General features: G+C 56.9%; 1 protein-coding gene across 1 annotated transcript in view; it reads left to right on the plus strand.

The window, feature by feature from the left end:
- Positions 1 to 23,948, plus strand: part of DNAH17 (dynein, axonemal, heavy chain 17) — a 39,157-nt gene that overhangs the window by 2,987 nt on the left and 12,222 nt on the right. The window contains exons 8-61 of the mRNA XM_010568084.1: positions 13 to 96; positions 520 to 687; positions 919 to 1,035; positions 1,239 to 1,507; positions 1,633 to 1,828; positions 1,973 to 2,119; positions 2,475 to 2,583; positions 2,871 to 2,974; positions 3,078 to 3,218; positions 3,628 to 3,771; positions 4,027 to 4,209; positions 4,309 to 4,563; positions 4,662 to 4,831; positions 5,085 to 5,307; positions 5,387 to 5,503; positions 5,625 to 5,711; positions 6,001 to 6,153; positions 6,714 to 6,962; positions 7,190 to 7,312; positions 7,541 to 7,888; positions 7,967 to 8,058; positions 8,242 to 8,368; positions 8,604 to 8,756; positions 9,239 to 9,364; positions 9,531 to 9,638; positions 9,780 to 9,911; positions 10,398 to 10,558; positions 10,667 to 10,823; positions 11,263 to 11,367; positions 11,886 to 12,043; positions 12,633 to 12,771; positions 13,251 to 13,478; positions 13,641 to 13,778; positions 14,310 to 14,442; positions 14,741 to 14,868; positions 14,986 to 15,134; positions 15,287 to 15,569; positions 15,705 to 15,878; positions 16,611 to 16,818; positions 16,915 to 17,080; positions 17,684 to 17,786; positions 17,950 to 18,097; positions 18,453 to 18,544; positions 18,726 to 18,887; positions 19,029 to 19,193; positions 19,353 to 19,544; positions 20,001 to 20,267; positions 20,812 to 20,973; positions 21,579 to 21,812; positions 22,010 to 22,174; positions 22,286 to 22,381; positions 22,474 to 22,691; positions 22,938 to 23,145; positions 23,453 to 23,568. Coding sequence (XP_010566386.1) covers positions 13 to 96; positions 520 to 687; positions 919 to 1,035; positions 1,239 to 1,507; positions 1,633 to 1,828; positions 1,973 to 2,119; positions 2,475 to 2,583; positions 2,871 to 2,974; positions 3,078 to 3,218; positions 3,628 to 3,771; positions 4,027 to 4,209; positions 4,309 to 4,563; positions 4,662 to 4,831; positions 5,085 to 5,307; positions 5,387 to 5,503; positions 5,625 to 5,711; positions 6,001 to 6,153; positions 6,714 to 6,962; positions 7,190 to 7,312; positions 7,541 to 7,888; positions 7,967 to 8,058; positions 8,242 to 8,368; positions 8,604 to 8,756; positions 9,239 to 9,364; positions 9,531 to 9,638; positions 9,780 to 9,911; positions 10,398 to 10,558; positions 10,667 to 10,823; positions 11,263 to 11,367; positions 11,886 to 12,043; positions 12,633 to 12,771; positions 13,251 to 13,478; positions 13,641 to 13,778; positions 14,310 to 14,442; positions 14,741 to 14,868; positions 14,986 to 15,134; positions 15,287 to 15,569; positions 15,705 to 15,878; positions 16,611 to 16,818; positions 16,915 to 17,080; positions 17,684 to 17,786; positions 17,950 to 18,097; positions 18,453 to 18,544; positions 18,726 to 18,887; positions 19,029 to 19,193; positions 19,353 to 19,544; positions 20,001 to 20,267; positions 20,812 to 20,973; positions 21,579 to 21,812; positions 22,010 to 22,174; positions 22,286 to 22,381; positions 22,474 to 22,691; positions 22,938 to 23,145; positions 23,453 to 23,568 — 8,780 coding nt within the window. The remainder of the gene's footprint in view (positions 1 to 12; positions 97 to 519; positions 688 to 918; positions 1,036 to 1,238; positions 1,508 to 1,632; positions 1,829 to 1,972; positions 2,120 to 2,474; positions 2,584 to 2,870; positions 2,975 to 3,077; positions 3,219 to 3,627; positions 3,772 to 4,026; positions 4,210 to 4,308; positions 4,564 to 4,661; positions 4,832 to 5,084; positions 5,308 to 5,386; positions 5,504 to 5,624; positions 5,712 to 6,000; positions 6,154 to 6,713; positions 6,963 to 7,189; positions 7,313 to 7,540; positions 7,889 to 7,966; positions 8,059 to 8,241; positions 8,369 to 8,603; positions 8,757 to 9,238; positions 9,365 to 9,530; positions 9,639 to 9,779; positions 9,912 to 10,397; positions 10,559 to 10,666; positions 10,824 to 11,262; positions 11,368 to 11,885; positions 12,044 to 12,632; positions 12,772 to 13,250; positions 13,479 to 13,640; positions 13,779 to 14,309; positions 14,443 to 14,740; positions 14,869 to 14,985; positions 15,135 to 15,286; positions 15,570 to 15,704; positions 15,879 to 16,610; positions 16,819 to 16,914; positions 17,081 to 17,683; positions 17,787 to 17,949; positions 18,098 to 18,452; positions 18,545 to 18,725; positions 18,888 to 19,028; positions 19,194 to 19,352; positions 19,545 to 20,000; positions 20,268 to 20,811; positions 20,974 to 21,578; positions 21,813 to 22,009; positions 22,175 to 22,285; positions 22,382 to 22,473; positions 22,692 to 22,937; positions 23,146 to 23,452; positions 23,569 to 23,948) is intronic.

Raw genomic sequence — 23,948 nt, forward strand, 5'->3', positions numbered from 1 at the left:
CTCTGCTTCCAGGAGGAGCTGCAGCTCTGGGATTTTCCCCCTTCCTTTGTCTTCAGGAGAATGGACTCCTTCTTGCACAGGCTCAAGATCATTGAGGTGACAGCACAGCATTTTGGGGCACGGCACCAGGCCCATGTGGGCTCCCTGTGCCCTGGGGATGCTGGGGTGGTCCCCTGAGGGCAGCACAGGGGCAAACTCTGCTCCAGCCCCAGGGTGGGCTGGGGCTGCCCACACAGGCAAGGAGCAGAGGGCAGGTGGGAGCCCAGCAATGATGCATTGCTGGGAGCGCAGCGGCATCATCCCCAGCAGGACACCAGTGCCCCCGCACCCCTGGGGCTGGATGGGTACCCCCAGCCAGGCCACAAAGTGCCCTCTGGGAAGGATGCTCCTCGGGAGTGGTGAACTCTCAGGATGCAGCCCTGTGCCTGCTGCAGTTCCTGCACCCGCAGCACTGGGGCTCAGGGACCCGAGGTTTCCCACTGAGAGGAGCCGGGTGAGATGATGGTCTGTGCTTGCCAGGAGCTGTACCAGACAGCTATCGAGTTTCTGAAGCTGGAGAAGGCAGAGCTGGGAGGAGTGAGAGGAAATATCCTTGGGAGCCAGATGTTTCAGATCTATGAGGAGGTGTCCGAACTCATCAAGAGTTTTGCTGATTGCAAATATGATCCCTTAGATCCTGCAGAAGAGGTGAGTGACTGCTGGTATGGAAGCATAAGCATCTGCCAAATGAAAAAAAAAGCACTTCCCAGAACACGCTGGAAGACCTGTGTGTAAAACTGTCCCATGGCAGCACGCATGCTTGCGCTGGGGCAGGTCATGGGGTTCCTGGCTGTCTGGGTTCAGTGAATCCTTCAGGAAGGATTTGGGAAGGAAGTGCAGAGGCTGTGCCAGCTTAAATCATTTTGCTCTTACTGGCAGAAATTGAACAAAGACTTTGCAGAGTTCCAGAAGAAGATTCAGGATGCAGACAGGCGGCTGGCCACCATCTTCTGCCAAGGCTTTGATGACTGCAATTGCCTGGCATCCGCTGTGAAGGTACCCATGCCCCCCCCCCCCCGGCTTGACAGGTCCTGGCCTCGGGCACAGGGCATCCTTGCCTGAGTGCCAGAGGCTGGCAGCAGGCATGTTGCCTGCAGCACAGCACGCTGCAGCTGCGCTTGGGAGTGGCTGTGGGGCTGTCACTGGGCCGTTCCGGTGATGCTCTGGAGCACAGAAGCCGACACCTCTTTCTCCTGCAGTTGGTGCACATGTTTGCCTCCCTGTTGGAGCGACCTTTGATAAAGGCTGAGGTTTCCCCCTATTACTCAGCCTTGCTGGGAATGTTTAAGGCTGAGCTGGAGAACGTGAAGGCACTGTATGATGCCCAGACCGCTTCCCCGCCACTGCACAGGGGTAGCCCGGCCGTTAACAAAAACATGCCACCAGTGGCCGGGCAGCTGAAGTGGGCTCTGGAGCTGCAGCAGCGGCTGGAGGGGCCACACAGGGACTTGTTCGCCATCAGCCACCCGTAAGTGCAGGTCACCCTGTCACCCCACAGGGATGCGGGTCAGCAGCTGGGGCAGGGTCTGGCCCGGTGCGTGTATCTTCCCATGCCCTACTGCAGCCACTGCTTCTCTATCATGACCTTGACAGTGTGATGATCAGTGCTGAAGCTAAACTGGTATCTGGGAAGTACAAAGAAATGATGGGACTGCTGCAAGGTTACCGCAAGAAGGTCTACGAGGAATGGGTGCATGGAGCTGGCCAGGACTGCCACTTCAGCCTGGAGCAGCCCTTGATCCTGAGGGACCCTGGCTCTTCCCTCCTCAGCGTGAACTTCAGCAAAGAGGTCAGTGCTGGCGCGGGCAGTCAGCTTGGTGCAGGGGAATGCCAGCAATCCCTCACCTGAATGTAAATCTGACTTTCTCAGAGGCTGTGGTGGGACATTTTGGGTTTACTAACAAGCCTTTTCTCCGGTCATTGTGTCTCGCAGCTCGTCACTGTTCTGCGGGAGGTGAAGTACTTGAACTTCCAGCAGCAGAAGGATATCCCAGGCAATGCTGAGAGCCTCTTTGCTCAAAATGAGACTTTCCAAAAGTTTGTGGACAACCTGGATCTTATCGTTGGCTGGTACAATGAGGCAGGTTGCAAAGAGGAGACAACCTGGTTGCTTTTCCATGTCCTGAGCACTGGCCAGGCTGAGACTGGCTGGGGACCCCCCGGGGAGAGGCCCTTATGAATTGGATCCTGGAAGGCTGGCAGGGTTGGGGTACAGCAGGCACTTCACCAGCACCCTGGGTCCCTGCTTGTCCCATGGCTGAGCCAAGCTGCTGCTGCTGCCACCACACCGGCCTTCTTCTGCCCCGCAAGCTCCATGTTGGTGGGGTGGGGACCCCATTCCTTTGTAAAACCAGTGCCCTAGCAAGCGCATCTCAGGTGGAGCAGAGTCCCTCCACTACCTGCAGCGCTCACCTGCGGATGCGTTGGCTCCCCAGGCAAAGCAGAGGCTGCTGCCGGTGGAGTTCCCACTGGTGGCAGGGGAGCTGGAGGCTGTGGACAGCCAGCTGGCCAGCGCAGAGCACACCCTGTTTTGGCACCATGAAGGTACAAACCCACCCGTGGCAGCCCAAGGCCAGAGATCCTCTTTGTTCCTTTTGGGGGGTCCCTGGTCCCCGGCACCGTCCTGCCTCCCACCCGGTGGCTGCCCTTGGGTCCCCACAGCCATCACACCCGACACACGGACCCCCGCCCTGCAGGCATGGTGGGTGAGGTGGGGAGCCAGACGGTGTGTCCCTGCCATGGTGAATAGCCCCAAAGCGCCCCGACCACGGCTTGCTGCCTTGGAGGCGTCTGTGTAACCTGTCAAGCCTGGATGTGCGTTTTCCTCCCAGGTGTCATGGAGTACATCCGAGAGATGAGAGAGATCTTGTATGACTTACAAACCAGGGTCCAGAAAGCAAAATTAAACTTGGAAAACATCACCCAACTGATGGAGGTAGCTTTTGCTGGTGTTTTATGAGAGCCTTCCCGGGAAGCCTCCTGCAGGGATTTACCCTTCCCCAGCACAGCGGAGCAGCCCTGTTTTCTTCTCCCTGCAGGAGTGCTCAGCTGCTCCATTGTTTGAAAGGAAGGACAACAAGGAGGCAGCGCTCCTGGACTTGGATGGGAAAGCAAACACCTTAACCAAGCGCTATGCTGCCATTAGGGACGCAGGTGTAAAGATCCAGGAGATGGTGGAGGTGAGACACATCCCAGGACGCTTCAGTCAGAGTTGGTTTAACAAGGAGTGTGTCCAGCACTCGTGTGCTGTGATGCTCTGAACCCAGTGGTGTCCCCTGCTCTGTAACTGTGAGCTGTGAACTTAAACCTGGGGTGCACACCTGTGGTCTCTGCTGACACGAGGCTCCAGTGGAAGACCATTGAACACCTCACACGGATTCCAGAAATCCGCTCCCTGCTTGGGTGAGGTCTTGGCTGCAGCTTCTGGTGTGGTACAGCTGGGAGAAAGGGAAGGATGCAGGATCTGTGCAACAGCCAGGCAGGACAAACCCCCAGGGGCAATGAAAGAGGGCTCACTCACAGTGTTAGGAGCTGGTACGTTTGCTGGATACTTATTGACAAATACTAATTGTTTTTTCCTGCTTGCAGGAGAATGCAGATCTGCTTAAGGCTGACAAGTCATCGCAGATATGGCTGGGCTATGTGGGATACATAGATAGAATCGTGCTGGACGGACTTTTCAGACTTGTCCACAAATCTCTGCAGCTGCTGCTCACCAACATGGCCCCTGACGTAGGTCCAGGTTTGCCCTGCGGTGTGGTGCCCCTGTTTTCCCGATGCTTGGGATGTCCCACCACTTGCTGTTATTTTCTTCAGGCATTTGTTTACTGGCCAAACATGCCCATCCCAGTGCTCCCTGGTGCACCTGGGCAGCAAGCGCCAGAGGTGCCAGTGTCCCCCTTGTCCCCTCTGTGGGGGGACTGCAGGGCTGGGGGCCAGAGGGCACGTGGGATGTGAAGCACCACGTGGGGCGCTGACCTTTTTCAGGCCAACGTGGCCCCATTGTTTGAGGTGCGCATGGAGCTGCGCGATGGCAGAGTGCGGTACCATCCCTCGCTGGAGGCGGGAGATGACAACAACTTCTTGGAGCTGATGGAAAGCCTGCTCAGCGATACCTACACATCTGCGGCATGCATGCCTCGGCTGCTGGAGGGGAAGCTGAGCTACAAGGTCAGTCCGTGGCAGGCGGCACCTCCTGGCTCAGCTGGAGGTGGGCGAGGATGCCCAGTCGCCCCAGCTGGTCCTCAAGAGCTCTGCCCATCCCTTCAGACCACCCTGGAGGAGCAGGCAGATCTCAGCAGGATGCGGGAGGAGGTGGTGTCACTGGTGGTCAGTGCCATGGCAGAAGGTGAGGAGTACAGCGCCGGCTTTGAGGAGCAAGCCCACCTGTGGCTGGAGGACCCTGAGGAGTTCCTGCAGCGCTTCCTCACCTTGGACAGTGTCCCCGGCCCCGAGGAGCCGGAGCCACAGCCGGGGGAGCCCCCAGTTCACGGGACGCCGTCCCTCCAACTTTTTCAGCAGGAGGTATGAGGAGGGTGCCTGGGGACGTGCTGGGCGCCCAGGAGGACACCGGGCACCTGGGGAGGTGCCGGCTACGGGCTGTGACCAGATCTCGTCCTCAGATTGACGCATGCGAGGCGCTGTGCGAGGAGGTGTCGGAGTTTGCAAACATTGAGGTGTTTGGAGGGTGGCTGCAGAGCGACTGCCGCCCCTTCAAGCAGGCGCTGCTGGGTGCCATCAGGCGCCGGGGTCTGACACTCCGGCAGCACCTTGCCAGCCACGTCACCACCAGGTAGGGGTCCAGTGAGCCCCAGCGTGGGGATGGAGTGCTGCTGTTGACTGGAGCCTGGCTGGGCTGTGGCAAAGGTACCGCTGTGTGGCAGGACAGGGCTGGCCCCTGAGGGACGGAGCTGTGAAGGTGCTGGGCACCCCCGCGGGGGCAAGTCCCCGGGGGCTGTGTCCTGTAGAGCAAGCCCTGAGCAAGCATGGGGGTGGCTGTGAGCCCCGATGGGGACGCCCGGTGAGTGCCACCACCTTCTTCCCAGTCTCCAGGAGCTGGCGGATTTCATCCAAGAGGCAAATGCCGGCTTGAGTAAACCTCTGGAGGAAGGAGACTATGACGGGCTGGTGGGGGTGATGGGGCACCTGATGAGGGTCAAGGAGAGGCAGGCAGCAACTGACAGCATGTTTGAGCCCCTGAAGGAGACCATCGCCCTGCTCAGCACTTACGGAGAGGAGATGCCGGAGGAGATCCACCTGCAGCTTCACGTGAGATGCTCGGGGTGCAGGGGGCCGGGCACGGTCTCCCTGTGGCCAGGCTGTTGACACCACGCAGTGCTCACTGCAGGACCTGCCCGAGCGCTGGGACAGCACCAAGAAGCTCTGCCTGCGCGTCAAGCATAACGCAGCACCCCTGCAAGCCAACGAGGTCAACATCATCCGCAGGAAGTGCCAGCAGTTCGAGGTGCCTGCCCTGGGGCTTGGGGGCAAGCAAACAGCTTCTCGGCAGCTTCGGGAAGACCCTGCTGCTCTCCCCGGCTGCCAGCTCCTGGCTGCCCCTCCTGAGCCCCGTCATCCCCGCGCAGGTCCGGCAGCACACCTTCCGGGAGAGGTTCCGGGAAAAAGCCCCTTTTTCGTACACTGACCGAGATCCCTACAAGTCTTTGAACAAGGTAAGGAAGGGGAGGATGCCAGGGCCACCACTGTCCCCACTGGCCCTGCCTGGCCTCCCCTGGCCCTGTGCACAAGATGCTGCTACACAGGGGGGCTGGGGAGGGACAGCTGCTCTGGCTCCTGCTCTGGCTCCAGAACTGGCTCCCAGCCTGATGGGGAGGGTCTGGCCCTGCGGCAGCGACTCTCCTGTCCCCATTGCACTGCAGTGGGGATGGAGCCATCGCTGGGGTAGGAGACGGTCCCTGGCACACGTTTCCTGGCTGAGTCCTTTTCTTTCTCTCCGGCCAGCAACAGAAGAGCATCGCCGCTATGGAGAGCGACATGGCAGCCCTGTCCAAGTCAGCCGGGCTGTTCGAAGTGTCAGTGCCAGAATATAAACAGCTCAAAGCATGCCACAGGGAGGTGCGCTTGCTGAAGGAGCTCTGGGACATGATCGTCCTGGTACGTGTCATGGTCTGTGAGCCAGCATGACGGGAAGGGCAGGAGGAGGCAGGAGCACGGGGATGTGCAGAACAGGCTTCTGGAATGTGCTGGGCTGGTCCTCACAGTTTTGAAGTTCCTGAGGCTGTGACGAGCTGCCCAGCATCTGCAGACGGTGGCTGCTGGTAGCTGTCTGCAGTCCAGTGCAGTGACTGGGAGCCCTGGGCTTGGTGCTGGCCCCTGCACAGCCCGTGATGCCCAATGCTGCCTCCAGGCAAGGGCTTGACAGCAGACTGCTGCTGGCAGGCACGAGCACCCGGCATGGGCACCCTGCACCAGCTGGGCATTGCCAGCCAAAGGTACAATGTTGTTGTAGCTCCTTCGAGAGTCTCACTACCATGAGAGGTGGGATGACACACGGGGCTGGTTGTCACAGCGTTAGAGCAGGTCTGCTGGTGCGGGGGCTGCGCACCCCAACAGGGGTGCATTGCGCGTGCAGGTGCTGGGTGTGTTGCTCTTCATCCTGGGCAGGAATGCTCCTGCTAATTACATGTCCTGTGAAAGTGTATTCCCAAATTCAGGTTAACACGAACATTGACGACTGGAAGACCACCAGGTGGAAGGATATCAATGTTGAGCAGATGGATATCGATTGTAAGAAATTTGCTAAAGACATTCGGAGCTTGGATAAGGAGATGAGAAGCTGGGATGCGTTCACAGGGCTGGACAACAGCGTGAAGAACATGATAACGTCCCTGCGTGCCATGAACGAGCTGCAGAACCCTGCCATCAGGGACCGGCACTGGCAGGAGCTCATGCAGGCAACAAAGGTATTCCCAGCCCTCCCGCCCTTCCCTGGCTCCAACCCCCGGCCTGGGAGGCTCCTGAGATTTGCATCCATCAGGGGAAGCATGCAATCTGTTTTAAAAGCTGGCCATACACAAATATTTGCGTAGGGTCTTTAAACGTGGGTGTTAATGAGCTCGTTTGGGTGAGCTGCTGGGCTCCCTCTCCACAGAGGGGAGTCCATGCCCCGACAATGCCTGTTTTGCTCCAGGTGAACTTCACCATGTCCGAGGATACAACCCTTGCAGATCTGCTGCAGCTGAACCTGCACAAGTTCGAGGATGAGGTTCACGGCATAGTGGACAAAGCCATGAAAGAGTCAGGGATGGAGAAGGTAAACGGGGCTTGGCTCCTGCCCTGCTTTGCTGAGAGCCCTGTTCCAATGCAGCTCTGTGGCTGTTAGCGCTCGTGTTCCTGCTCCTGGGGACTGGAGTCCACCCAGTGTGTGGCACTCATGTTGCTCATGCCCCGGAGGAGATGTTCCTGTCACTGCTTTGCCTTTCCACAGCATCTGGGACTTGGCGCCACAGAGTCCAGCTCATTTTTCATGCCCCGTCTGCAGGTGCTGAATGCCCTGGATGCTACCTGGGCAACAATGAGGTTCGAGCACGAGCCCCACACCAGGACTGGAATCATGCTGCTCAAGTCGGATGAGGTGCTCATCGAGACGCTGGAGGACAACCAAGTGCAGCTGCAGAACCTGATGACCTCCAAGTACCTAGCCTTCTTCCTTCAGGAGGTGTCAGGCTGGCAGCAGAAGCTGTCAACCACTGACTCTGTTATCAGCATCTGGTTTGAGGTGCAGAGGACATGGAGTCACCTGGAAAGCATCTTCATCGGCTCCGAAGACATCCGCAGTCAACTGCCGGAGGACTCGAAGCATTTTGATGCTATCGATCAAGATTTCAAAGTGCGAAGCCTGTCCCACACTGGGGCCCAAGAGCTTGCTGCTGGCTCAGGTAGAGCTGAAGCATTTTTCCTCTTGCAGGAATTAATGGCCGATGCGGTAAAAACTCCCAATGTGATTGAAGCTACAAACAAGCCTGGTCTCTATGACAAGCTAGAAGCATTGCAGAAAAGGTGAGGTTTGTGTTGTCCTGATGAAGCGTTACGGAGAGGCCTCCACCAGCTGGTCTAGGGCCAAAGGAGGAGTTTGATTTCTCCAAAGTGGTGTCTGTTTCAACATGACAAGGACTTAGCAAAGAGTGAAAACTAATATGTGAGGGGGTTTAACTGCAGGTTTTTTTCCTTTGTTTCTGTTAGATTGGTGCTCTGTGAGAAGGCTTTGGCTGAATACCTCGAGACAAAAAGACTGGCTTTTCCCAGATTCTACTTTGTTTCCTCTGCAGACCTGCTTGATATTTTGTCTAATGGGAATGAGCCAGCTGAGGTATGGGTTGTGTATAAAGCATGGAGGCAAGTCCTGTGCCTCTTGCATGCTAACTTGTTATAGCAGTTTTAAAATATTTTTCATCTGAATGGACAGAACACCATCCCTAGTACCCCCCCTTCTCAGGGATGCAGCACCCTGAGAGCCGTGCATGATTTAATCCAAGTGGTGATTACACCTCTGGATGGGACCATGGAACAGCGGTCCCTGACCTCTGCCGTGCCTCTGTTCTCAGGTGTCCCATCATCTCCCGAAGCTGTTCGACAGTCTGGCTAAACTGAAGTTCAAGATGAGTCCGGACAAAAAGCCCCTGAAGGTTGGCCTGGGGATGTTCAGTAGGGACGAGGAGTACGTGCCCCTCGACGCAGACTGTGACTTGTCTGGCCAGGTCAGCTGAGCTTCATGGAGCCTCCGCTTGCAGGGTGGGCAGGTTCAGGACGGGGATGAGCCTTTTGCTTGCTGTGCACTAACAGCCTGGCAGCAGTTTTAAAATGCAATCACAAAGCCTTTCAGTCAAAAAAAAAAAAAACAAAAAACCAAAAATGGAATCTGCATTATGGGTGTAGAACAGCGCTGCGGCAGTATCAGCATCATATAAACCCACTCCAGGCTCGCAGCCCCTCAGGCAGTCGCAGTGTGTTTTTCCTCTCTTTGTTGTTCACCCTCAGACCATGCACCATAAACTGCCATGGGAAGCGCCCTGCGGGGCCACGTACCGGGGTCTTTCACGCAGCTTGTTACGACGCGCAGGGAGAAGCTTGCCACGCAGAGCAGCAGGGAGCCGCTTGCACGCTGCCAAGGGGTCGTGCAGCCAGACTGGACACAGGCTAGGAACTGCACACTCAGGGTTTGCTGGATGTGGCCCTCTAGGTCGAGGTTTGGCTGAACCGAGTGCTGGCGAGCATGCGCTCCACCCTGCGGTGCCTGATCCCCGAGGCCGTGGTGACCTACGAGGAGAAGCCGCGGGAGCAGTGGGTGTTCGACTACCCGGCACAGGTGGGAGCTGCCGTGCAGGGCCAGGCTGGCTGGTGGCTCCGGGAGCCAAGGTCCGAGAGGAGGAGCAAGCAGAGAGCCCGGGGAGGTGCAAGCGCCTGCCCTGAGCCTTCGCGGGCAAGGTGTATTTCCCTTTATGGCCACGTTTTGTCCCTGTGGTTTGCTGCAGGTTGCTCTGACGTGCACCCAGATCTGGTGGACCACAGAAGTCGGCATTGCCTTTTCAAGGCTGGAGGAAGGCTATGAGAACGCAATGAGGGATTACAACAAAAAGCAGGTTGGCATCCCTTGGGCCTGACCTCGAGCTGTCCTGCAGCCCCTCTCTGTTCTGAAGAGGCGAAGTTCAGTCCAGGGGGTCACACGGAGATGGGCAAAGTATGATGTCATTCTTCTGTTCATCATGTCTTTCCTTCCTCAGATTGCTCAGCTAAATGCACTAATTTCACTACTCATTGGAAACCTAACTGCCAGAGACAGGATGAAGATCATGACAATCTGTACCATTGATGTCCACGCCAGGGATGTTGTGGCCAAAATGATCCTTGCAAAGGTATTCATTACAAGAGGGTATTTTTACTGCTTTGTTTCTTGGCACTTCTGAGCACAGTTTTTCCTGTTATTTTATTACTTTCCAATAATTTCAAAGTATCCTGATTGTTTGAGGAAACCACACATGAGGTGTTAGGGGTGCACGGGAGCTGGGGAGGTGACAGCATGGCTGGGATCAGATAAGACCAGGCTGGATCTTGTGCAACACCAGATCAAGGAGCAGTTTTGCTTGTTCCTGCCACGCTCGGTGGGAGCCGGGACCCTTGGTGCAGGGCTGGGCACTGAGTCGGCGGGCCTGGGGCAGGCTGGGCCACGTGGAGGGATGGTCCTCACCCACCCGAGCATTGCACTGGGACCTGTTTGCACGCTCTCCTCGTGTATGGAGGTGACAAACGGTCCTGACGTGTGTTTGGGAGCTTGCTATGCCCGTGGGTCAGAGTGGGCAGCACCGGCGCTTGCCTGCCCTCCACAACTGGCTGCTCTGCAGGTGGAGAGTGCCCAGGCGTTCACCTGGCAGTCACAGCTCCGGCACCGCTGGGACGAGGGGAGGAGGCACTGCTATGCCAACATCTGCGACGCTCAGCTCCAGTACTCCTACGAGTACCTGGGCAACACCCCCCGGCTGGTCATCACCCCTCTGACGGATCGGTAAGGGCTCGGCTCCCCGCACCTCCCGCTGCCCACGCCAATGACGCGGGCTCCATGGCTGTGCCACGCTGCTGGCACTCCTCAGCCCTGACATCCTCCCCTCCACAGGTGCTACATCACCTTGACACAGTCCCTCCACCTCTTCATGGGGGGGGCCCCCGCTGGCCCTGCGGGCACTGGGAAGACGGAGACCACCAAGGACCTGGGCCGGGCAGTGGGCATGATGGTCTATGTCTTCAACTGCTCCGAGCAGATGGACTACAAGGTAGGGTGTAGGTGAGCAGGATGGCGACACCGAGGCAAAAGCCATGGAGTGTCCAGCAAGACAAGGGGGGACCCTCTTTTGGGAGGCACTGCTGCAGCCTGCAGGCCCTGTGTTTGGCTGCAGCATCCATCGCCAATGCCCTAAAGCTGCTCTCCTCTCCCCGGCTTGACAGCCAGTGAGAAACATGTGGGTCCAGCAGCAGTCCCTGGTGCCATCCTGCACCACTCACTCCCACCACTGCTCCAGCCAGCTCGTGTCCCTGGAAGCCCGTGGGAGCCCAGGGGGGTTGTAACACTGTGGGGCATTTCCCTAGGGAACAGCACAAACCATAAAAGCAAGAGCAGCTCCCAGCATTTCAGCTTTCTTAACAAATCCCCACATTGCAGCCTCCATGCAAAAGCTTGGTGTCTGAAGCCCACCTCTGGTGCTTTCTCTCCAGTCCTGCGGCAATATCTACAAGGGGCTTGCTCAGACCGGTGCCTGGGGCTGTTTTGACGAATTCAATCGCATTTCAGTGGAGGTTTTGTCTGTGATTGCAGTGCAGGTACATGCTCTCCATACAAACCAGCAGCAGTGTGGTGCCATAGGGACTGGAAGAGATTTTCCAGTTCATGTACTGAATGTTGTCAGAGTTAAACCTGGCTTTCAGAGGGATGGTTTGCTGTTGTTATTTCCACTGTGTCATGTTGGGACACAAATGGAGGGGAAGCGCAGCAGTACAGGGGCTTTGGGCATGTTTAAGATTGCACAGCCCATCTGTGTCCCACCCCGGTGGCCTGTCACACACACACACACACACACACACCCCGCCGGGCTCTGCCATAGCCCGGGGCCAAGGCGTCGTGATGCCTGGCAAGAAGCTGATTCAAGGCCAGCTCTCCTGAGCCAGGGGATTGCTATGCTGCCGTGGCTTGGGCAAGCTCTCAGTGTTGTTTCTAGCATTGCTGATGGCACAGCCGAATCTCCAGGCTCGCTTTCCGTGGGTGGCGGTGAGGGTGAGCCGGGGGCGCAGGGCAGGGAGCCGCGGGGCCGCTGGCACTGACACATCCACTCGCCTGACAGGTGAAATGTGTTCAAGATGCAATTCGTGCCAAGAAGAAAACATTCAATTTCCTTGGAGAGACGATCGCTCTGGTCCCATCGGTTGGGCTGTTCATAACCATGAACCCTGGCTACGCAGGACGGACAGAACTGCCTGAAAACTTAAAAGCTCTGTTCAGGTACCTGTAGGCAGATGGGTCAGTGTATAACTGGCAGTCCTTACAGCATTTACCTCTGCAGTAATACTCATGTGCTACATCCATAATGTGATCTAAGCCTTTGCTAGTGCAAATGAGGATATTTGTGTGTACTGGCGGCTGTTGTGTCAGGGAGACCTTGGCACTGAGATGGTCAGAAGCTGAGAGAGCTGGGCTGCTCAGCCTGAGGAAGAGGATGCTTGGGGTGTCTAATTGCCACCTTCAGCTAAAAATCTGACTGAGAATAAGAAAAAAAGGGTCAAGCGCTGGAAGGGATGGCCCAGGCATGCTGTGGGATCTCTGTCCTTGGAGGAACTTGAATGGTGACTGCAGAGGGCCAAGGGTGACCTGATGCAGCTGTGACATGAGCCCTGCCTGGAGCAGGAGGCTGGACAAGAGACCTCCAGAGACCCCAGCCAGTGTAAATTACTGCCCGGTTCTCTGATGCTAACGACAGCCAGGAATGATTTATACTAGAAACTTGAGTGCAAATTCTTGCTGGCTGTGGGAGGGCGAGGGGCTTGTGGATGTCCATGCACAGCCCTGCTAACCTGCTGCTGCTCTTCTCCAGACCCTGTGCCATGGTGGTCCCTGATTTTGAACTGATCTGTGAAATCATGCTTGTTGCAGAAGGTTTTATTGAAGCTAAGCTTCTAGCAAGAAAGTTCATTACGCTGTATACACTCTGCAAAGAATTACTGTCTAAACAGGTAATTTAACAATATTGCATGGCTCTTTAAGATTAAAGAGTTAATTTGAATTTCAAACCTGATGATGGATAGTTTAAAAATTTCTCAGCTGGTAGTAATGTGCTGATTTGCGTTCTGCACAGTTCAGGTCTATGGCTGGACAAATTCCACTTCCACACTGGTGCATCATGTGGCATATTTCTGCCTTCTGGAAGAAATCAAGAAGTCCAAAAATAGAATAGAATAGAATATAGCCAGCTGAGAGCATCCAGATATTATTCATCTCAGCAGAAGTGATTTAGGAAGCAAGCCAGACTGCCGTTCACGTCGTGGCAGACTGGGCCTTGTCTTGTACATAAGCTTCCTTTAAGTCCAGTCTGCTGGACACTGCATGGATAACCTCGCGGTGGGGCGATGGGCAGGGTGTTCCTCTGTAATGTTGTTTAAAGCAGTTCTCTCTCACCAAAGTGAAATTGTAATACTTTGCTGCCTGTTGCCAGGACCATTATGACTGGGGTCTGCGGGCTATCAAGTCTGTGCTGGTGGTAGCGGGCTCCTTGAAGAGAGGGGATCCCGGCCGTGCCGAGGACCAAGTTCTGATGAGAGCTTTACGAGACTTCAACATCCCCAAGATTGTGACAGATGACTTGCCTGTCTTCATGGGGCTAATTGGGGACCTCTTCCCAGCGCTGGACGTCCCCAGGAAGAGGGACCTCAACTTTGAGAAGGTACAAGCCCTGGCGCAGTACCAGCACCACAGACATCCCAGCCCTGGCTGGGTCCAGAGGCTGAAGGTCCATTCAGCACTTCTGGGGGCAGCTGGCTCGTCTCTGGAGGTCTTGCCAAGGTGGTGATGGCTGCCTGTGGTCAGCGCCTGCTCTCCTTCCCAGATCATTAAGCAGTCCATGCTGGAGCTGAAGCTGCAGGCAGAGGACAGCTTCGTGCTAAAGGTGGTGCAGCTCGAGGAACTGCTGCAAGTGAGACACTCCGTCTTTGTCATCGGCAATGCCGGCTGCGGCAAGTCCCAGGTAGCGGCCAAACCATCCCTCCTGCCCCAGCTAAGCACATCCCACAGCTTCCCTGGTCCGTGCAGACCCCTGGCTGCAGCAGCAGCAGTGTCTGGGTAGAGGATGGCAGCACGGCCAGTGTCCGTGGCCATGCCAGGCCCTCCAGCACCACACGTGCCAGGCTCAGCCCATGGAGCAGAGCAGGTTTGGGATGGGGCTGTCCCTGCACCAGCTGGCATGGTTCAGGGACTGCTCAGGACACCCCTGGGGAGGGCAGGGACGAGGCAGGGGCACACTCTCGTGATATTCTGCGTGCTGCAGTGCCGGCAGGACGGTGCTGGCTGGTGGAGCTCTGGGCTCTCACAACATCCCAGCCAGGAGCTGGCTCTGCAGAGGGAGGTCCAGAGCCTTCCCAGCAGCTATCCAGGCCTGGGTGCTCCACAGCAGGTGGGAGCAAGGCTCTGTGCCCCCAGCTGCAGGCAAAGGCTGCTAAAGGCTGCAGGCACCCTCGTAGGAACAGCGGCCACAGCTGCATGGTTCCCCTCTCCGCAGGTGCTGAGGTCGCTCAACAAGACGTACCAAAACATGAAGCGGAAGCCGGTCACTGTGGACCTCGACCCAAAGGCTGTGACCTGCGATGAGCTGTTTGGGGTTATTCATCCATCCACACGAGAGTGGAAGGATGGTGAGACACCAACACTTGTGGCCACCTGAGCGGTCACTTACCCCAGGTGGGACCTGGCACAAACCATCCTTCCGCAGCTGCTGGTGCATAGGCAACTATCTTCATAAAATGTGAACCTATAAACGATTTGTGATGCAGTGATGGGAATAGGAAGACCTTTCCCTGGGGCTTTTTACTGGAGTGTGAGGGAGGAGGAATGTGTTTCAAGGAAGCACCCAGTCCTGCATGTCCCTCAGCAAACATGCCATGCGTGGAAAGAGCTGCAAAGGACAAACCTATGTGTCTCTCTATGGGGCAGGTCTGTTTTCTTCAACGATGCGTGACCTGGCTAACATCACACATAAGGGGCCCAAGTGGATTATCCTCGATGGAGACATTGACCCCATGTGGATCGAGTCCCTGAACACGGTCATGGATGACAATAAGGTTGGTGCTATCACGCTCTGGGAGCTTTGCTCGCTCATTAACTCGGGGTAATCAGCTTGTGTTCATGCCTAGGACCCCAAGATCAGGGCATCCCCCGTAACAGGCTGCTTCTTCCAGGTTCTCACCTTGGCCAGCAATGAGCGCATCCCCCTCAACCCCACCATGCGGCTCCTCTTCGAGATCAGCCACCTGCGGACTGCCACACCAGCAACTGTGTCCCGGGCAGGAATCCTCTACATCAACCCCACGGACCTGGGCTGGAACCCGTGAGCCTGGGGAGGGAGATGGGACGAGATGGGATGGGACGAGATGGGATGAGATGAGACGGGGTGGGGTGGGGTGGGGTGGGATGGGATGCGACGAGATGGGTGCTGGCCCCCCACGTGCTCACCTGCAGCCCTGATCTTCTCTCCCACAGCATTGTGACCAGCTGGATCGAGATGAGGACGGTGCAGTCCGAGAAGGCCAATTTGATGATCCTCTTCGACAAGTACCTGCCGGTGTGCCTAGAGAAGCTCAAGTCTGGATTCAAGAAGATCACCCCCGTCCCTGAGGTCACGGTGATACAGACAGTGCTGTACCTGCTGGATTGCCTCCTGATGCCACAGACCACCCCACCGGACTCCCCCCGGGAGCTCTACGAGCTCTACTTCATCTTTGCTTGCATCTGGGCCTTTGGAGGGGCCATGTTCCAGGACCAGGTACGGCCGCCTGCCCACGCCTGCCCGCTGGCCAGAGCATCCTGCCCAGCTTCATCCCTCAGCTGCATCCCTTTGGAAAATACTAAAGCAACAACATTGGACAGTTTCTCAGTTTTTCTGTTTGGTTCCTCCCAGCTTGTGGATTACCGCCTGGAGTTCAGCAAGTGGTGGGTGAACGAGTTTAAAACTATCAAGTTTCCTTCTCAGGGGACAATTTTTGACTATTACATTGATCCAGAAACAAAGAAATTCATGCTCTGGACTGAAAAAGTGCCAAAATTTCAACTCGATCCTGAAGTCCCTTTACAGGTATTTCCCACAAGCTCTCTGTGTTTGTGTGTTTTAATTGTTTATTACTCCATGGTCTTCCCCCAAGCAATGCTGTGCAAGACCCCGCACTTGGAGCAGCACAGGGATTCGGGCTGGCTCTGCCATGCCGCCCTGTGGGCTGGTGACACCCAGCAAACCCCGTGGGTTTCTGTGGTTCTGCTTTACTCTGCGGAAACCTCAGTGAGACCTGCAAGTTGCAACTCTTCTTTTTTAATTTCAGATTAACATGTGGCTTTATAGATTCTCATGAAACAACTATTGCCTAAATGCAAAACTGTACTTTAATACTTTATTTGCATGTCTTTTGAAATGCTCTCCTGAGGGAGGGGGTTTGTGTCAAAGATGTCAGGGAAAGGCAGAGGTGCTGCAGCTGAATTTGGCCCATGCATTGGCTGAACAAAGACACTGGGGACGGTTTCAGGAACCATGCTGTGTTGTTCTGGTTTAACAACTCATTTTTCTGACAGCTCCTATTTTTGGTCAGAAAATGTTGAGAATAACTAAGCACCTGAGACTTTTTGCTTTAGAGAGGAACTGGGTTTGTACGGAGAGAGAGCACCTTCCATTAGACAAGCTGGCATTGCCGGGAGAACCAGGCAAGGCTACCGGCACGCTGCCTGCTGCTCTAATAGAAGATCCCACCTCTGCGTGCAAACGTTGACTCCAGCAGCAAGAGGGTAGCTCCGGGGATTGACGGTACGATTTCCCCAGGCCTCCATGGTGCACACGACAGAGACCATTCGCATTCGCTACTTCATGGACCTGCTGATGGAGAAGCAGAGGCCAGTGATGCTAGTGGGGAATGCGGGGACAGGAAAATCGGTCCTGATGCGGGACAAGCTTGAAGCGCTCAGTGTGGATGAATACCTCGTGCAGTCCGTGCCCTTTAATTTCTACACCACCTCGGCCATGCTGCAGGGTAAGGATGGCCTGAGCTGGCAGCTGACCCCACACCGGGCTGTGCCACATGGCCCTGCAGCACTGCCCCACTGCTTACCTGCTCTTCTTGTTGCAGCTGTCCTTGAGAAGCCCCTGGAGAAGAAATCGGGGAGGAACTATGGCCCGCCTGGGACCAGGAGGCTTATCTACTTCATCGACGACATGAACATGCCAGAGGTGGACAAATACGGCACCGTGGCACCGCACACGCTCATCCGGCAGCACATGGACCATGGTCACTGGTGGGTGCCCGGCCAGCAGCCCCCACCATGCGGCCTCAATGACGCTCTGCCCAGCAAACCTGTGCTGTGCTGGCACCTCTGCCATCGCGGTGCCCGACCCCAGCTGTGCCCTGCCCATACTGCCTCCTGCGCCACGCTGCCAGTGGAGCTGAGCTGCTTGTTCCCCCCAGCCCGCTCATTCCCAGAGCTGTGGGGAAGGCTTTGGCAGAGTAATGGGAAAACTCTCTGCTGATGACTCCAAACTCCGTCCAAAGCAAACAGCCCCACTGCCAGCACCGGCGGGGGAAGCCCCAGCAGGGGATCCCCATGCCTGGCAGTGCAGCACACGGTGCAGGCGGCAGGGAGGGCTCGCTCGGGAATGGGGGAAGAGGTGACGAGTACGTGCTGCTGGGGGGGGGGTTTGGGGCCAGGTGTGGCTGTGGGGCATGGGAAGGGCCCCACATAGCATTACCAAGAGTGGTGCCGGGCTTTTCCAAGCATCAGGGAAATGGGGATCCCTGCTCCCATATCCCCTCCGATGGACATTCATGGGGCCAGTGGGGCACAGCCCAACTGGAGGAACCCGTCCCTGGGGAAAGCATCACGGTGCCGGTCCCTGCACAGGTACGACAGGAACAAACTGACCCTGAAGGACATTCACAACTGCCAGTACGTGGCCTGCATGAACCCGACTGCAGGATCCTTTACCATCGACTCCAGGCTGCAGGTACGCAGGACCTGCAGGGCTGGGGGCTGTGCCCCACCGGGTTTGCTCTCCTGGGACCAGAGCCCGGAGTAGGTGGGATGGGGTGGGGGACCTCGCGGTGCTGGCTGGCTGCATCAGCTCCTGGGGGCAAAGCTCCCGCCTGAATTTTTGCCCCTTGCTGCAGCGCCACTTCTGCGTCTTCGCCGTGAGCTTTCCTGGCCAGGAGGCTCTGCTGACCGTGTACAGCACCATCCTCGCACAGCACCTGGACCTGCAGAGGATGCCACTGGCTGTCCAGAAGCTGCAGCCCCAGCTGGTAGCAGCAGCGCTGGGTGAGCCCCTGCCACGCCGGGGGGTGGGAAGGCGGCATGCACCGGCATTGGCCCCCGGGGAAAGCACCTGCACCCACCGGCACCGGGAAACCCAACCACATCACAACTGGCCAGTGCCCTGGGAGCCCCGCGCCACACCTCCACATCACGGCACTGGGCAAATGAAACCTCAGTTCCTCCTTTTCTCCTGTTCGCATTCAAAACACAGCATCATGTCCCTAGAAATTGTCAGACTAAATAAAACCTCAGGCTTGTCCTATGGAAGGGAGAGCGAGCCAGGCTCAGGGATCCCACTGGAGGCTGCAGTGGTTTCTGGGCACCTGCCCACCCGCTTACCTCTGTTTCCTGCCAACAGCCCTCCATCAGAAGGTCTCCTCCACCTTCTTGCCAACAGCCATCAAGTTCCACTACCTCTTCAACCTCCGGGACCTCTCCAACATATTCCAGGTAGTGGGAGGGCTGTTTCCTCTAAAGCGCCTGTATTCCTTTCTTTCCTTCATCATGCATCCTTGCAGTGCACCATGTCCCTGAAAAGTACCATGACCTCTTCCCAAAGCCCGCCTTTAAACTCAGCTCTGAGTAGCAGTAAAATAACCCCCGAGGACTGAGGGATTTGCATGTTTGTCAGGGTCTGTTGTTCTCCACCCCCGAATGCCTGAAAAGTCCCATGGACTTGGTGCGTCTCTGGCTCCATGAAGCTGAGAGGGTGTATGGAGACAAGCTTGTCGATGAAAGGGATCAAAAAGCCTTTGGGAAGATGCTGGTGGACACCTGCAAAAAGTTCTTCGATGTAAGTTGTGCTGGAAAATAAGGGAGTGCCCCAGCCTAGTGGGACTGTGCTGCCAGGCTGAGCTCCCCAGCGCGGGCTTGGCAGTGGCACAGGTAGCGGTACCCCACGGCTGAGCCCCACATCTGCCGTTGCCTCTCCCAGGAACTTGGCGAAGACCTGGTGTTCGCCAAGCCCAACATCTACTGCCACTTCGCCCAGGGCATGGGGGAGCCCAAGTACCTGCCAGTGCCGACCTGGCCGGCTCTGAACAAGCTGCTGGGGGAAGCCTTGGACAGCTACAACGAGGTGAACGCAGCAATGAGCCTGGTGAGTGCCCTGCTGCAGGCAGCTCCGCACCGAGGCAGCGCTTGCACCGCAGAGATGCAGCTGCGGCATCGCTCTCGCTCAGTTTGTAAATTATGGGGCGTTCACTGCTTTTCCTGCTGTGATTCAGAATATCAAACCTTCCCCTCCTGTTTTCTTCAGGTGCTCTTTGAAGATGCAGTGTCTCATATTTGCAGAATTAGTCGGATCTTAGAGTCTCCCTGGGGCAACGCACTGCTGGTGGGGGTAGGAGGCAGCGGCAAGCAGAGTCTGGCACGTCTGGCAGCATACATCAGCAATCTCGATGTGTTTCAGATTACGTTGAGGAAAGGCTACAGCATCCCAGACCTGAAGGTGAGAGGAACTTTCCTCCCGGTCTCCCAGGCCAGCGCTGCCTGCTCGCAGGGGGGATCCTGCAAATGCGGAGCGGTGCCAAGCCCGGCGGTGGCTCTGGTGCCTGGGGTGGGCGCATGGGGCTCTGCTCTCCTCTTGTCGCTGTATCTGTGCACTGTGTGATGGTCTCAAAGGTGCTTTCTGAACACCCACGAGTCCTGCTCCGAGGGGCCGCAGAGTTTCCCTGGCCAGGGACGGGCAGGAGCCGATCGTGAGGGCAGGTGCTGTGCAGGCAGCCCTGGGAGCTGGCCCTGTCCCCGAGCAGAGCAGCCGGCGCCCGGCACCTTCCCAAAGGCACCTTCCCGGCTTCCCAGGGTGGCCCAGGTGTGCCAGGCTGCACTGAACCAGTCACTGCAGAGAACAGCTGGGTGGGGCTGAAAAGAAGGGGGTTGATGGGTTTTCTCTCCCCTGTCCCAGCTGGACCTCGCCTCCCAGTACATCAAGGCAGCCGTGAAGAACACCCCTACTGTGTTCCTGATGACAGACTCCCACGTTGCTGAAGAATCATTCCTGGTCCTAATCAATGACTTCTTGGCATCCGGGGAGGTGCCGGGGCTCTTTCAGGATGACGACCTGGAAAACATTATCAGTGCCATGAGGCCCCAAGTGAAGTTCCTTGGATTGCAAGATACAAGGGAAAACTGCTGGAAATTATTTATAGAAAAAGTCAGGCGTCAGTTAAAGGTGGGTGTTCATTCAGGAGGGGTTTTTGTCAGTGCTCCTGACTTGCCTAATCCAAAACCTATTTGCAGACAACACACAGAAAACCATGGTTTCATTACATGGAGATAGGTTTGGGTGAAAGATGTTTTCAAAGGCTGCCCAGTCAATGGTGCACCCCCAGCCCCAGGGTGCAGCTCTTCACACTCATGTATTTACCTGCCTTGGGGCAGAAGGGGTGAGCAGCCTCCATGGCCATGTGCCAGCACCAGGCTGTGCTGGGCACTCACAGGGATGCCAATGTGGGCACGGTGCTCGGCTACTGGCCGCAGCCACCAAAGTGGGATTCAGTGCCGGCTCTGACCCCACTGAGAGGCACAGGGTACACAATCACAGACCATCTCCCGCATACTGGGAAGGGGAATTAATAGGAGGGAGGCAAAGTCCTTATCTCAAGCAGAAGAGTTTGCAGCGATGCAGAGCCCACAGCGATGCTCCTGCTGCCTCACGCGCGAGCTCGGCCCATGGCAGCAGGGATGCCCCACTCAGCAGCAGTGGTCTGCCCCAGGTCATCCTCTGCTTCTCCCCCGTGGGCTCAACCCTGCGAGTGCGGGCGAGGAGGTTCCCTGCCGTGGTCAACTGCACAGCCATCGACTGGTTCCACGAGTGGCCGGAGGATGCGCTTGTGTCTGTCAGCAGCAGGTTCCTGGAGGAAACAGGAGACATTGAGGTGAGTTGGGACCCCGGGTTGGTGCACGCCGTGCCTGTGCACAGCCCTCTGTCCTGGGGGGCTGGGGAAACTGGGCTGCTTTGGGGAATGACCTGTACCTCTGCTACTCTCCGTGTTGCAACATTCCAACAGGATGGGGGCCTGGCATGACCCAGGGGTACTGGGGGCAGCAAGCTGGGGATGGGGTCTTGAGGTAAGCTCACAGCCGGCTCCAGGGTCAGAGCCTGCAGCCCCACAGTGTGTGGGTGGGGACAAACCTTTCCTCGTTTCCCTTTTGTCCTTAAAACACCACCACAAATAACAGCCTGGAAACAGCAGCTTTTCCCCAGTGCAGCCCAAGTTAGCTTGAGGGATTAGAGACAGGAAACCAGAGCTGGGCTTAAGAACCAGCATTGTCAGTGCTGTGATCACCTACATTTCTCAGCCATGCGTTGTGCTGTTTAACGAAAAGCAGCGCTTTGCCTCCCAGCCTCTGCAGCTGGATGTGGAACCAACACTGCAGGAAGGCTCAGTTCTACCCCAGCATTTCACTGCATCCACACAGCACAGCGGCTCACTGTCTCTGCTCCTGGCAGAGCATCTCACTGTCTGTGTTCCTGGTGCAGCCCAAGGTCAAGCTCTCCATCAGCCAGTTCATGTCCTATGTCCACATGAGCGTTAAGGAGATGTCCAAGACCTACCTGGCCGTGGAGAGACGCTATAATTACACCACGCCAAAGACCTTCCTGGAGCAGATAAACCTCTACAAAAACCTGCTGTCAAAAAAAAGGAGTGAGCTCACAGCCAAAATCGAGAGGCTGGAGAAGGGGCTGACAAAGCTGCAGAGCACAACATCACAGGTGCCTACCCACAGCATCACTTATGCATCGCACCTGCTGGGGGTCCTACGTGCGGTGGGGGACGAGGGGAGGCATGTCCCCGCAGGGCTGTCACAGTGGCCACGAGGTCCCTGAGCTATACCGAGCCACCGCTGTAAGGCCAGGCAGGGCTTAGCAGGATCAGCCCTCCGATCCTCTCTGTTTCTCCCCCCATCAAGGTGGATGACCTGAAAGCCAAGCTGGCAGTCCAGGAGGCAGAGCTGAAGCAGAAGAACGAGGATGCAGATAAATTGATCCACGTGGTGGGTGTCGAGACAGAGAAGGTCAGCAAGGAGAAAGCCATTGCTGATGAGGAGGAGCTAAAGGTCCAGGCCATCAACACGGTGCGTGGTGCTGAGCTGGTGCCCACCGGGCTAGGGTCCAACACGGGACGGGGCAATGTGAGCTCTGTCAGCTCTGGCCACTCACCCTGTCCTGTCCCCTCGCCTCCCCAGAACGTGGCCGAGAAGCAGCGAGCCTGTGAGACGGACCTGGCAAAAGCGGAGCCAGCACTCGTAGCTGCCCAGGAGGCCCTCAACACGCTCAACAAGGTGGGCAACCCCTCAGTGGGAAGTGGGTCCCCAGCTGGTGCCAGTGTCCCCGCACCAGGGCGATGCTCAGTGGCCCTGCGGTCCCTTCCCAGAACAACCTGACAGAGCTGAAGTCCTTCGGGTCCCCGCCGCAAGCAGTGGTGAACGTGACAGCAGCTGTGATGGTTCTGACGGCCCCCAAGGGCAAGATACCAAAGGATAAGAGCTGGAAGGCAGCAAAAGTCATGATGGGAAAAGTAGACACTTTCCTTGATGCCTTAAAGAAGTTTGACAAGGAGCACATCCCTGAGGCCTGTCTTAAGGCGTTTCAGTGAGTCCATGGCTGGTTCCTGCCCCCTTCCCAGCCCCACACCACCGGGCTGCCCTGGGCAGGGCATCCAGGAGAGACCCTCACCCAGCGAGCACAGCAGGGTTTCAGGGGCAGGAGTGGGATCCAGGCGTTTGCTCTGCTCTCCCACCCTGCTGCCCATCCGCAGCCTGAGCTCTGGGAGGAGCGGGATGGGGCTGCCGGCAGCTGCGGCATGGTGTTGTAGTGCAGCGTGTTCTCCCATTCCAGGCCCTACCAGTCAGACCCCAGTTTTGATCCAGAGTTCATAATGTCGAAGTCAACAGCCGCTGCAGGTCTGTGCTCATGGTGCCTAAACATTGTTCGCTTCTACGAGGTGTTCTGCGAGGTGGAGCCCAAGAGGCAGGCGCTGGAGGAGGCCAACGCCGAGCTGGCAGAGGCACAAGAAAAACTCAGTCGCATTAAGAGCAAAATTGCTGTAAGTGGGTGCCCCCCTGCGCAGACCCCGGCCAGGGCCAGCTGCCGGAGCCAGCTGCTGTTTTCCTTGGCTGACACCCGCTGTGACCCCATCAGTAATTCAGCTGCGGGTCACAGCCAGAAGTCAAAAATGAGTGAGAAAGATTCTTATAATTCGTATAACCTGGAGCCCAGGTGCAAGAGCTGTGTCACCACCACAGGGGCTGTGACAAAGCTCCCTCGGGTCTGCAGAGCTCTCTCCTGGCCTGGCAGCTTACTGCAGCTGTGCTGCATGCAGGAGGTAACTGTAGATGTGTTGTCTTTTGAAGGACCTGAATGCCAATTTGGCAGCTCTCACTGCAGAATTTGAGAAAGCTACAGCTGAAAAAATCAAATGTCAGCAGGAGGCTGATGCAACCAACAGAGTCATCACGCTGGCAAACAGGTACCGTGCAAATACTGGCTCCAGAAGCGCTGGGACCGTCTGCTGCTCCCTGGCATTGCCTGGTGACAATGACACAGGGGTCATGGAAGCATCAGAGCCCCCCCCCATCCTCCCCAAATTAAAAAATCCCAAGTATTAATTGGGCCAGAAATTCGGGGGGGGATGCTGCAGAGCCATATGCCCTGGCTGAGGGCAGCCCACCACCTGAGCAGAGAGGGGTTAATCCCAAGGGTGTTTGGTGATGGCCACCCTGGGGCATCATGGCTGAGTGCCCCCCTCCCTCCTCGTCCTGTCCGTCCTCCCGTCCCCGTCCCGCACCCCCCCCCCCCCGCCCGCCCCCCCCGACCCCGAGCCCCGCTTCGCCCTGCCCCCCCCCCCGC

This window comes from Haliaeetus leucocephalus, unplaced genomic scaffold (assembly GCF_000737465.1).
Source record: "Haliaeetus leucocephalus isolate CR32 unplaced genomic scaffold, Haliaeetus_leucocephalus-4.0 Scaffold238, whole genome shotgun sequence".
Lineage (NCBI taxonomy): Eukaryota > Metazoa > Chordata > Aves > Accipitriformes > Accipitridae > Haliaeetus > Haliaeetus leucocephalus.